General features: G+C 42.5%; 1 protein-coding gene across 2 annotated transcripts; it reads right to left on the reverse strand.

Moving 5' to 3' along the window:
• Positions 1 to 5,993: 5,993 nt before the first annotated feature.
• On the reverse strand, positions 5,994 to 8,882 carry LOC115466336 (zinc finger protein 729-like). 2 transcript variants are annotated; one of them, XM_030197516.1, is made up of 2 exons: positions 6,831 to 8,882; positions 5,994 to 6,746 (listed from the first exon to the last, which is right to left on the reverse strand). In XM_030197516.1, exons 1-2 carry the CDS (start codon positions 8,829 to 8,831, stop codon positions 6,129 to 6,131), a joined length of 2,619 nt encoding a protein of 872 aa, XP_030053376.1. In that variant the 5' UTR covers positions 8,832 to 8,882; the 3' UTR covers positions 5,994 to 6,128. The 2 variants fall into 2 exon arrangements, with proteins under 2 accessions (XP_030053376.1, XP_030053375.1); XM_030197515.1 differs by having other exon boundaries at positions 5,994 to 8,882.
• Between the last annotated feature and the right edge of the window lie 2,905 nt (positions 8,883 to 11,787).

The raw sequence follows: 11,787 nt of genomic DNA on the forward strand, positions 1-11,787 counted from the left end.
TGCCTCTATGTCACTGCGCTCCTCCGGGGTCTTCCTCCAGGGGCAGTGACGTAGAGGCAAGAGGAGGAGCTGCTGCGGGGCAACAGCCAATGCCTAATGGCTGTCTACAGTGCCGGGGTGTCGCGTTTCAGCCAGGTTTCAAATTTTTTTTTAAAATCTTCTTTTTCTTTGTGTAGCGGCCGCTGCTGCTCAACAGGAGAAGCAGCAGCGGCCGGAAATAGGGGCTGGTGCCGCGTGCGTCGCAACTTCGCGCCATTCGCGGGAAACTTGGCAGGGAGAGGGAAACCAACAGAGGGAAGGATTGGGGAGAGAGAGAGAAAGAGGGAAACCAACAGAGGAAGGATTGGGGAGAGAGAGAAAGAGGGAAACCAACAGAGGGAAGGATTGGGGAGAGAGAAAGAGGGAAACCAACAGAGGGAAGGATTGGGGAGAGAGAGAGAAAGAGGGAAACCAACAGAGGGAAGGATTGGGGAGAGAAAAAGAAAGAGGGAAACCAACAGAGGGAAGGATTGGGGAGAGAGAGAAAGAGGGAAACCAACAGAGGAAGGATTGGGGAGAGAGAGAAAGAGGGAAACCAACAGAGGGAAGGATTGGGGAGAGAGAGAGAAAGAGGGAAACCAACAGAGGGAAGGATTGGGGAGAGAGAGAAAGAGGGAAACCAACAGAGGAAGGATTGGGGAGAGAGAGAAAGAGGGAAACCAACAGAGGAAGGATTGGGGAGAGAGAGAGAAAGAGGGAAACCAACAGAGGGAAGGATTGGGGAGAGAGAGAAAGAGGGAAACCAACAGAGGAAGGATTGGGGAGAGAGAGAAAGAGGGAAACCAACAGAGGGAAGGATTGGGGAGAGAGAGAAAGAGGGAAAACAACAGAGGGAAGGATTGGGGAGAGAGGGAAAAACAGATGGAAGGATTGGGGAGAGAGGGGAAAAACAGATGGAAGGATTGGGGAGAGGGGAAAAACAGATGGAAGGATTGGGGAGAGAGGGGAAAAACAGATGGAAGGATGGGGAGAGAGAGAAAGAGGGAAAACAACAGAGGGAAGGATTGGGGAGAGGGGAAAACAGATGGAAGGATTGGGGAGAGAGGGGAAAACAGATGGAAGGATGGGGAGAGAGAGAAAGAGGGAAAACAACAGAGGGAAGGATTGGGGAGAGAGAGAAAGGGAAAACAACAGAGGGAAGGATTGGGGAGAGAGAGGGGAAACAGATGGAAGGATGGGGAGAGAGAGGGAAAAACAGATGGAAGGATTGGGGAGAGAGGGGGAAAACAGATGGCAGGATGGGGAGAGAGAGGGAAAAACACAGATGGAAGGATGGGGAGAGAGGGAAAAATACAGATGGAAGGATTGGGGAGAGAGGGAAAACAGATGGAAGGCTGGGGAAAGAGAGAGGGAAACAGATGGAAGGATGGGGAGAGAGAGGGGGAAAAACAGATGGAAGGATGGGGAGAGAGAGAGAGGGAAAAACAGATGGAAGGATGGGGAGAGAGAGAGGAGAACAAGGGTGAGGAAAAGATGAAAAGCCACAGGTAGATGAAGGAAATTAAAGAATGGATAGTAAGAATGAATTAAATCTGGACAGAGAAAGAGCCTGAAAAATATTGAAGAAAGCAAAGAAAAAGGAGACAAAAATGACAAATGGCACAGAAGAGTTAAGCGAAAACAAAGGAAAGGAGAATCACAGACTGGGACCAATATGGAAAGAAAAACAGTCACCAGACAACAAAGGTAGAAAAAAATCATTTTATTTTCATTTTAGTGTTTGTAATATGTCCAATTTGAGAATTTACATTGGCTGTCTTATTTTGCACTGGGTATACTGGAGCTGTAAGAGCTTACAGAGATTATTTATAATGAAAAAAAATCACGTTATTTTTTCTCCTATAGTACTGTAATATTTTCAATGATGTCTGTTTATATGCGCCATGGCTGGTATAGGGGGTGTGGTTAATATGGGTGTGGCTATCATAGGGGTGGGGCCATATGTGGTGACCCCACCCATAATGAGTACCGGCACCTTTTTTTCTACAAAAAAAGCACTGGGCGTAGCCAAGGGTGGGCCTGGGTGGGCCCAGGCCCACCTATTTTGGGCTCAGGCCCACCCAGTAGCAGCACACCTATGAAGTGTCTGGCAGGGATTCCCAAGCCCCACCAGCTGAAAATTCCTGTCCTTCCTGCATACCAGCCTTCCCTCTGATGTATTCCCACCTATGCGGAACAGGAAGTTGCATCAGAGGGAAGGCTGTGGAGCCAACATGACCAGTGTATTATTTGCTGCTTGCTGCCAGTGAAAATCTGCTATTTAAAAGGTATGGGGGGAGGGGGATGTTTAAGAGACCATATGGTATGCAGGCAAGAGAGGGAGAGACCAAATCACTCGTGGGACAGGGCGGAGTTCTGCCCACCCATCTTGGCCCAGGTCCACCCAAAATTGGGTGTCTGCCTACGCCCCTGCAAGGAACTACTCCTTCATTGTGTAAATTCTCTCAAGAATGTTTGGTTAAAACGAAAGAGATGGATCAGAGACTTATAAAAGTTGAAACAGCATTTCGAAAGACTGAACAAACTGTTTTTACCTTGCAAGCAATCCACTGCAGCTTCTGCTGTCAAGGACAGTTGGCTGATTCATTCACACCTAGAAGCTCTGGAAAATAAAATCTCAGGGGTCCTTTTAACTAAAGGGTTGCCGTGCGGCAATCTGGAATTACCACCGGTGGCAGTTTCAACCCGAACACGCAGCATTTCCAGCGCTAGCGGAAATATTGGAAAAATATTTCCGCCGGGGGTTACTACTGAGTTAGTGACAGGAACCCTTACTCTAAATTCGTATTGCACCGCCATTTTGTTTTGGGGCAACGGTAAAATGGGGGACTCTGCAAGCATCAAAAATACGTGCTGACGCTAGCGCGGGCCCCTTTTTACTGCAGCTTAGTAAAGGGGCCCCTTAGGACCCTTAAATTTCCTAGCGACTCATTATCTGGCTCCTTTACAGCTTCTGAAACTGTATCTAACAAATATTGTTGGGTATCCTCATGCAGCTGTTCTGTCGAGGGTACATTTTATGTTCAAAGAAGCTCAATCCAGATGAGAGGAGAGGGTGAAATGGACCAAGTACTGTCTAGTCCTGTAGAAAGTTTAGATTTATCTCAATTTTTGGAGTCGTCACAGGATTTGAAAGCAAAAAAGAGCTACTGTTCTGGTTAAATTTCCTCTAAAATTAACCCCCCCCCCTCCAATATTCTTAAATTATATTTCTCAAATAGAAGCAATTATGTAGAAAGCAGTTCCCACAGTTAAAAGTAAAGTTTTGGCTGTGGGAGCAACTTTTTCCCTTAAATTCCCCCCTAAATGCCTTCAAGAGGGAAACAATAGTTATATTTTGGGGAATTGTTTCTTTCTGGTAAACCGGTACTTGCTAATCAGGTTTCCTGAAATGTAATGGTTTTTGAGGTTTTGGAGTGATAGATGAATATATTTGCATTGCCTGCTCTGCTTTACAGTGTTTCCATTTTCTTCTTGAGTTTCCAGCTTCCTCGTTAGCTTACTGCACTTTCCTAAATATGGACTTAGCCTATGCATCTTTTTCTTTATTATTATTTTTCTAATTTTTTAATTATTCTTGGATGTTTCTCTACTTTGTATGGTAAAATTACAAATTAGAAAAAAAAAATAGAATCAGGAAAGGAACTCCATAAAAATGATAGGAGAGAGATCAAACACCCAAATGAGAAACCTTCCGTGTGGCTGCCTCCAAATGCTGTGTGAGTAATATCATGACATTTCCGTTCAGCTTTTCTTTTGAAAGAGTTATCATATTTAGAACATTTCAATGGTTTATGTCACATGTGACAAATTACACAAGTTGATGAAAAGTCCCCACAAAAAAAAAAAAAACTAGGAATAACCAAACACAAACCGGAGTGAGGAACACCTTAATTATTACCCAACATGAACATTACAAATCAAAATACATATGCACCCGAATCAACACACTTTATCTGTGGTAATGGAGGAAAAAGACCTTAGGATCGGTAGAAGCTCTGAAGATCAGTGGCTTAACACACTTTACAGACCAGCGGTACTTCCGAATTGCCACGCAGCGAGCCTGCAATAGGCTTTCTGCACTTCAGTAAAATGGTCCCTTTATACAGTTGTTTTAAACCATTTTTCTCTCCGGTGAGACCCTATAGGCCATTGCAACTTCACTTCTAAAACATTTAGAATATTTAAGTGGTTTATTGTATAAGTCATTTCATGTCGTTGCAGCTCGATATGGCATTCAGGAAATATTTAAATGGTTTCTCTTTTGTACGATTCATTATATGCCATTTGCATCTCAGCCTCCGTAACCAGCCCACCATACACTCACTGTGAGGTTTAACCTCTTCACACCACCTCTGCGATGGGGACGTCTTAGCCAAAAAATTCTCACACAACTAGCTGTCAAATTCAGAAAGATTCTTTATTTTTCTTCAACCAGCAGACAAAAATCATAAGCAAGGGCAGAGTGCAAGCAGCTAATGAAACATAAAAGAGAAAGATCAGGAGGGGAGCTCAGCTAGGGAAGATAAGATTTCCCTCGAGCAAAGGGTGGATCCCCCTTATATAGGTCTTCTATCTGTCTATCTGTGCTCTCCTTCTCATTTGCTTACCTGTCTTTTCCACCTATCCTCTTTCATTTAGTTTCCATCCCTCCCATATTCCATAACTATCTTTCCCATCTTCTAACTTGTTTCTATGTCATGTCCAGCTACAGTTTTTTTCTCTAAATTCCTAACATTGCAGAGAAAGTTTGCTCCTGGTTCCTTCCTTATCTGGTTAGAATACAAAATTAGAAGCAGTGGTAATAATGAACAGAATAAATGTTAAAGTATATATCTCCATACAGGCTTACCTTAAGGTAATTTATTTAAGTAAAGCTAATATAATTCATATATGTAACTCCCTGTCCAGAAGAGCTTATAATGTTACCATTTTTACCAGGGCCGTGCCGATGCGGTAAGCGAGGTAAGCATTGCAGGAGGGCGCCCACCTCTGGAGGGCGCCGCCGAGGCCTTTAAATCTTTTACTTGCAGTCGCAGCAGCGTCTGTGAAAACGGAGCGCTGCCGACGTCTCCCTTCCCTTGCACTCGTTGGTTCCCTCAGTGTCCCGCCTTCTTCTGACGTCAGAAGAAGGCGGACACTGAGGGAACCAAGAGCGTGAAGGGAAGGGAGATGTCGGCAGCGCTCCGCTTTCACAGACGCTGCTGCGACTGCAAGTAAAAGATTTAAAGGCCCCCAGGGCGCGCAGCGATCATCTTCACGGGGGGGGGGGGGGGGGGGGGAGAGGGGCGCGCGCGCGCCAACTGTTCTTCTGCGGGGGGGGGGGGCGCCAACTGTTCTTCTGCGGGGGGGGGGGGGGGGGGGGGCGCCAACAGTTAGTCTGCGGGGGGAGGGGGGCGGCATAGACCCTTGGCACGGGCCTGATTTTTACAATGGTTAAAGTACAATGAACTCCTGCACACTCTCTACTGAACTGCCACATAGTTCACACATACTGGTCCACGATCCTTGTTCTTAAGCATGTCTTAATGCCTTACAATATGTGACAGGCCTACGCAATCCCTCTTTTCAGATATTCCTAGTTGTTTCTCCAGGCCATTGGCCTGCTCTAACCTTCCTCTCTGCCAGTAACCCCTTGTTTTTGAAACATGTATAACATCTTGAATATTTAAGTGGTTTTTCTACTGTGATTTATTGCAAGCCGAGTCAGATGGTTCTTCCCTCTGAAACATTTATTCTAAACATTTAAATGGTTTCCCTCCAATATGAGTCTTGTGCTATTTCAATTGGATCTTCTTATTAAAACATGTATCACATACCTAATATTTAAATGTTTTTTCTTCCGTATGAGTTTTCGTGAACTTTCTCCTTGGACTTCTTACTGAAACATTTATCACATTTGGAACACTTATGGCTTCTCTCCTGTATGAGTCCTTCTGTACTGTTTCAGTTGGTCCTTCCTATGGAAACATTTATCACATTTTGAATATTTAAATAGTTTCTATCACAGTATAAGTCATTTTGTGGCTTTCCAGGTTCACCTTGGATCTGAAACAATAATTATATTCTGAACATTTAAATGGTTTCTGTCAGATATGAGTCATTTTGTGACTTTCCAGCTGTGTCCTGGTTCTGAAACATTTCTCACATTCTGAACATTTAAATGGCTTCTCTCCTGTATGAATCCTTTCGTGAAGTTTTACCTCACCTTTGGTTTTGAAACATTTATCACATTCCGAACATTTAAATGGCTTCTCTCCTGTATGAGTCATTTTGTGACGTTCCAGCTTTGGCCTGGTTCTGAAACATTTCTCACATTCTGAACATTTAAATGATTTCTCTCCTGAATGAGTCATTTTGTGACTTTCCAGCTGTGTCCTGGTTCTGAAACATTTCTCACATTCTGAACATTTAAATGGTTTCTCTCCTGTATGATTCATTTTGTGCAGGTTCAAGTTAGCCTTCGTTTTGAAGCATTTATCACATTCTGAACATTTAAATGGCTTCTCTCCTGTATGAATCCTTTCGTGAAGTTTCATCTCACCTTTGGTTTTGAAACATTTATCACATTCTGAACAATTAAATGGTTTCTCTCCTGTATGATTCATTTTGTGCAGGTTCAAGTTAGCCTTCGTTTTGAAGCATTTCTCACATTCTGAACATTTAAATGGCTTCTCTCCTGTATGAATCCTTTCGTGAAGTTTCACCTCAACTTTGGTTTTGAAACATTTATCACATTCTGAACATTTAAATGGCTTCTCTCCTGTAAGAATCCTTTCGTGAAGTTTCACCTCAGCTTTGGTTTTGAAACATTTATCACATTCCGAACATTTAAATGGCTTCTCTCCTGTATGAGTCATTTTGTGACGTTCCAGCTTTGGCCTGGTTCTGAAACATTTCTCACATTCCGAACATTTAAATGGCTTCTCTCCTGTATGAATCCTTTCGTGAACTTTCACCTCACCTTTGGTTTTGAAACATTTCTCACATTCTGAACATTTAAATGGTTTCTCTCCTGTATGAGTCATTTTGTGCAGGTTCAAGTTAGCCTTCGTTTTGAAGCATTTATCACATTCTGAACATTTAAATGGCTTCTCTCCTGTATGAATCCTTTCGTGAAGTTTCACCTCACCTTTGGTTTTGAAACATTTATCACATTCTGAACATTTAAATGGCTTCTCTCCTGTATGAATCCTTTCGTGAAGTTTCACCTCAGCTTTGGTTTTGAAACATTTATCACATTCCGAACATTTAAATGGCTTCTCTCCTGTATGAGTCATTTTGTGACGTTCCAGCTTTGGCCTGGTTCTGAAACATTTCTCACATTCCGAACATTTAAATGGCTTCTCTCCTGTATGAATCCTTTCGTGAACTTTCACCTCACCTTTGGTTTTGAAACATTTATCACATTCTGAACATTTAAATGGCTTCTCTCCTGTAAGAATCCTTTCGTGAAGTTTCACCTCAGCTTTGGTTTTGAAACATTTATCACATTCTGAACATTTAAATGGCTTCTCTCCTGTATGAGTCATTTTGTGACGTTCCAGCTTTGGCCTGGTTCTGAAACATTTCTCACATTCCGAACATTTAAATGGCTTCTCTCCTGTATGATTCATTTTGTGCAGGTTCAAGTTAGCCTTCGTTTTGAGGCATTTATCACATTCTGAACATTTAAATGGCTTCTCTCCTGTATGAATCCTTTCGTGAAGTTTTACCTCACCTTTGGTTTTGAAACATTTCTCACATTCTGAACATTTAAATGGTTTCTCTCCTGTATGATTCATTTTGTGCAGGTTCAAGTTAGCCTTCGTTTTGAAGCATTTATCACATTCTGAACATTTAAATGGCTTCTCTCCTGTATGAATCCTTTCGTGAAGTTTCACCTCACCTTTGGTTTTGAAACATTTATCACATTCCGAACATTTAAATGGCTTCTCTCCTGTATGAGTCATTTTGTGACGTTCCAGCTTTGGCCTGGTTCTGAAACATTTCTCACATTCCGAACATTTAAATGGCTTCTCTCCTGTATGAATCCTTTCGTGAACTTTCACCTCACCTTTGGTTTTGAAACATTTCTCACATTCTGAACATTTAAATGGCTTCTCTCCTGTATGATTCATTTTGTGCAGGTTCAAGTTAGCCTTCGTTTTGAAGCATTTATCACATTCTGAACATTTAAATGGCTTCTCTCCTGTATGAATCCTTTCGTGAAGTTTTACCTCACCTTTGGTTTTGAAACATTTATCACATTCCGAACATTTAAATGGCTTCTCTCCTGTATGAGTCATTTTGTGACGTTCCAGCTTTGGCCTGGTTCTGAAACATTTCTCACATTCTGAACATTTAAATGATTTCTCTCCTGAATGAGTCATTTTGTGACTTTCCAGCTGTGTCCTGGTTCTGAAACATTTCTCACATTCTGAACATTTAAATGGTTTCTCTCCTGTATGAATCCTTTCGTGAAGTTTCACCTCACCTTTGGTTTTGAAACATTTATCACATTCTGAACATTTAAATGGCTTCTCTCCTGTAAGAATCCTTTCGTGAATTTTCACCTCAGCTTTGGTTTTGAAACATTTATCACATTCCGAACATTTAAATGGCTTCTCTCCTGTATGAGTCATTTTGTGACGTTCCAGCTTTGGCCTGGTTCTGAAACATTTCTCACATTCCGAACATTTAAATGGCTTCTCTCCTGTATGAATCCTTTCGTGAACTTTCACCTCACCTTTGGTTTTGAAACATTTCTCACATTCTGAACATTTAAATGGTTTCTCTCCTGTATGATTCATTTTGTGCAGGTTCAAGTTAGCCTTCGTTTTGAAGCATTTATCACATTCTGAACATTTAAATGATAGCCTTCGTTTTGAAGCATTTATCACATTCTGAACATTTAAATGGCTTCTCTCCTGTATGAATCCTTTCGTGAAGTTTCACCTCACCTTTGGTTTTGAAACATTTATCACATTCTGAACATTTAAATGGTTTCTCACCGTGAATCCTTTTGTGGCTTTCCAGGTCTGCCCTCCTTCGGAACCATTGAAATGGTTTCTCTCCTGTATGAATCCTTTTGTGGCTTTCACGGTTTACCTTGGTTCTGAAACGTTTATCACATTCTGAACATTTAAATAGTTTATGTTCCATGTGACCTATTTTATGCAGTTGTAGGCTCCTTTCATTGAAACATTTATCACATTCTGAACATTTACATGGTTTTTCACAGTTTCCAGATAGGTTACTTTTTTGCATACCTTGACAGTAGTCTTGAACTTCAGTCCTAAGCCCACTCATGTGGTGCTCAAAATTGGAGTCAGTAGTAAAGGTTTCCCAAACATCAGCACTTTTAAAATCTCTTTCACTTCCAAGTCTTCCAGGTTGTACAAGTCTTGGGAAATAGCTACATTTTCTCTTTTGTCTTTCTAATCTTTCTCCTTTCTGAGCTGCTGCTTTTTCACCGGTTGGTACTATGCTACCGATACCTCCTTCACAGTCTGCTGAAGGATCTGTGCAGTCTCTGGAGGAGTCTTCGTGTTTCCATTCCTCTTTGCACATTCTCACTCTTCCACTCTCATTCCCAAATCCATCATCTGTTGGATAAACTAGAAGAGTACGATCATTAATTTTACAACTACAGAAAAGGATATACAAAAAAGAAAGTTATGTGGGTGCCAGCCCGATATTCAGTAGTTCATGTCCTATGTGAGCCAGCCAGCACCCGCATAACCCTGGGCTCCTCCTATATGCCTCCCCTTCATAACCGCCCCTTATTTTGTGAGCGATCAGAGGCAATATTCAGGGTACCGATACTACCTGCTTTAATGCCACTGAACATTGGGGGTTAGCCAGCCCCAGGAGATTCTTCAGAATATGGCCTAGTAAATATGAAGGGTACAGAATTAACAGGCGTGAAGATAATAAACACATTTCTCTTACTGTGAATTAAACAAAACACAAAAACATTTCCCTGCACTACTCAGGCCAAAGCAATTAAATTACCTCAGAAGAAACCCCCCCCAGGGAACTCTGCTACAGTATAATTATGTCCACGACTATGTTTGATGAAAAAGGGAAACAGCTGGAGAGAAGGAAGCAGGTGGCCAGTGTTTCCATCAGCGCTATATTATGGCTGGAGGGTTATGGAGGGAATAGGGCAGGTGAAGAGACTTGGGTGCCATAAAGGCGAGAGAGAAAAGATGGAACAGTAAAACCAACTGGTTCCTGAGAACGTCACCTATTCCTCAGAAACATGACCTTGCATAAGTCTGATAAAAGAAGTTCTAACAAGAACGGGCCCAATTGGGTTCCAGGAAATGCATCTTTTATGTGCCTTCTCAATCAAAAATAAAATGACATTTTACAGAACCAAGCTAAGAGAAATTGTACATAAGTCTGTTGTAAGGAAGGGGCAAGAAGACCACTGACCATCTCTCACTTGTTGGTCTCACCTAACAATGAGATATAGGTGTTCCTACTGCCGGCTTCTCCCTTTTGCCTGTGTAGCCCAATTACCCTGTGTTATTTTTGCTGCAAAATAATTTCTTATTTTAACTTTGGTGAGAGAGAGAGAGAGAGAGAGAGAGAGAGAGAGAGAGAGTGAGAGAGTAAAGTTGAAAAATGGCAGGGGGCACAGAAAGAGAGAAGGCTGCATGGCAGGGGGAGAGAGAATGAGGGAACAGAGAGAGAATGAGGGAGAGAAGAGACAGTGCATGGGACAGAGACAGAAAAGGCTGGATGGCAAGGGGTAGAGAGAGAGTGAAAAAGCAGCTTTACTGCAGGGGGCAGAGAGAGAGAGAGAATGAGTAAAGAGGCTGCATTGCAACAAGCACAGGGAGATTGAGAAGAGGCTAGGGTGGAAGTGCTAGAGTGGAAGTGAAGAGGAAAGAAGGGGAGAATTGGGGACATAGAAGGTAGATACTGAACATGGGAATAAGGACAGGGACACAGAGGAAATGATGGTGGGAAAAAAGTCAAATAGACAAGAGATCCTGGAAAACAGAAAGTGGATGAAACTGGTGTGTGGGGGAGGAAGGAAGGAAGAAGCAGATGGATGGGGTGGGGGAGAGGAGCATGAGGCAGATGGGGCTAGGGGTAGAGGGGTTGTGGGGGAAGGGGAGGGGAAGGAAACAGAGCAGAAGATGGACTGGGGGAAGGAGCAGGAGTTAGATGGGACTAGGGGTTATGGGTAGAGGGGAGGGGAATGAAGTAGGTGTCAGGTGTTTCAAGATACAGATGTACTGATTTTGGTAAAATGGGGGAATATCTAAAGAAGGAGCTGATGGCATGGGTCAGGATAGGTGAAGTGGTCCAAGCTGAAAACTGCTATAAATAGGGCAACCGATCTTTACACAAGGTAAGTAAACAAAAACAAGAGAAACAGGAAGCCTTTGTGGTTCGCCAAACAAGTAGCTGAAAAAATAAGAGCAAGAGAGGCTTTGTTCACGAAATACAAAAGAACACAACAAGAGGATCACGGAAAAGATTATTGGATTAAACTTGAAGAAGGAAATACAGCTAGTTACAGCACAGGCAGAAGAAAAATGGCTAAAGATGTAAAGAGAGGTGACAAGACCTTTTTTTTAGATATATCGGGGAAAGGAAAATAGGAACGGAATTGCAAGACTGAAAGACGCTGAGAATAGCTATGTGGAGAGTGATGAGGATAAAGTGAATGCGCTAAACAAATACTTCTCTTCAGTGTTCACGGAAGGATCATAGTCGGTTGAGGAGGGAATATCTGAGAATGGAGTG

The sequence above is a fragment of the Microcaecilia unicolor genome, chromosome 3 (genome assembly GCF_901765095.1).
Source record: "Microcaecilia unicolor chromosome 3, aMicUni1.1, whole genome shotgun sequence".
In the NCBI taxonomy this organism is placed as follows: Eukaryota; Metazoa; Chordata; class Amphibia; order Gymnophiona; family Siphonopidae; genus Microcaecilia; species Microcaecilia unicolor.

Coding starts and splice junctions, on each gene's coding strand:
- LOC115466336 (XM_030197515.1), bottom strand. CDS start 8,831: ATGAATCATACAGGAGAGAAACCATTTAAATGTTCAGAATGTGAGAAA.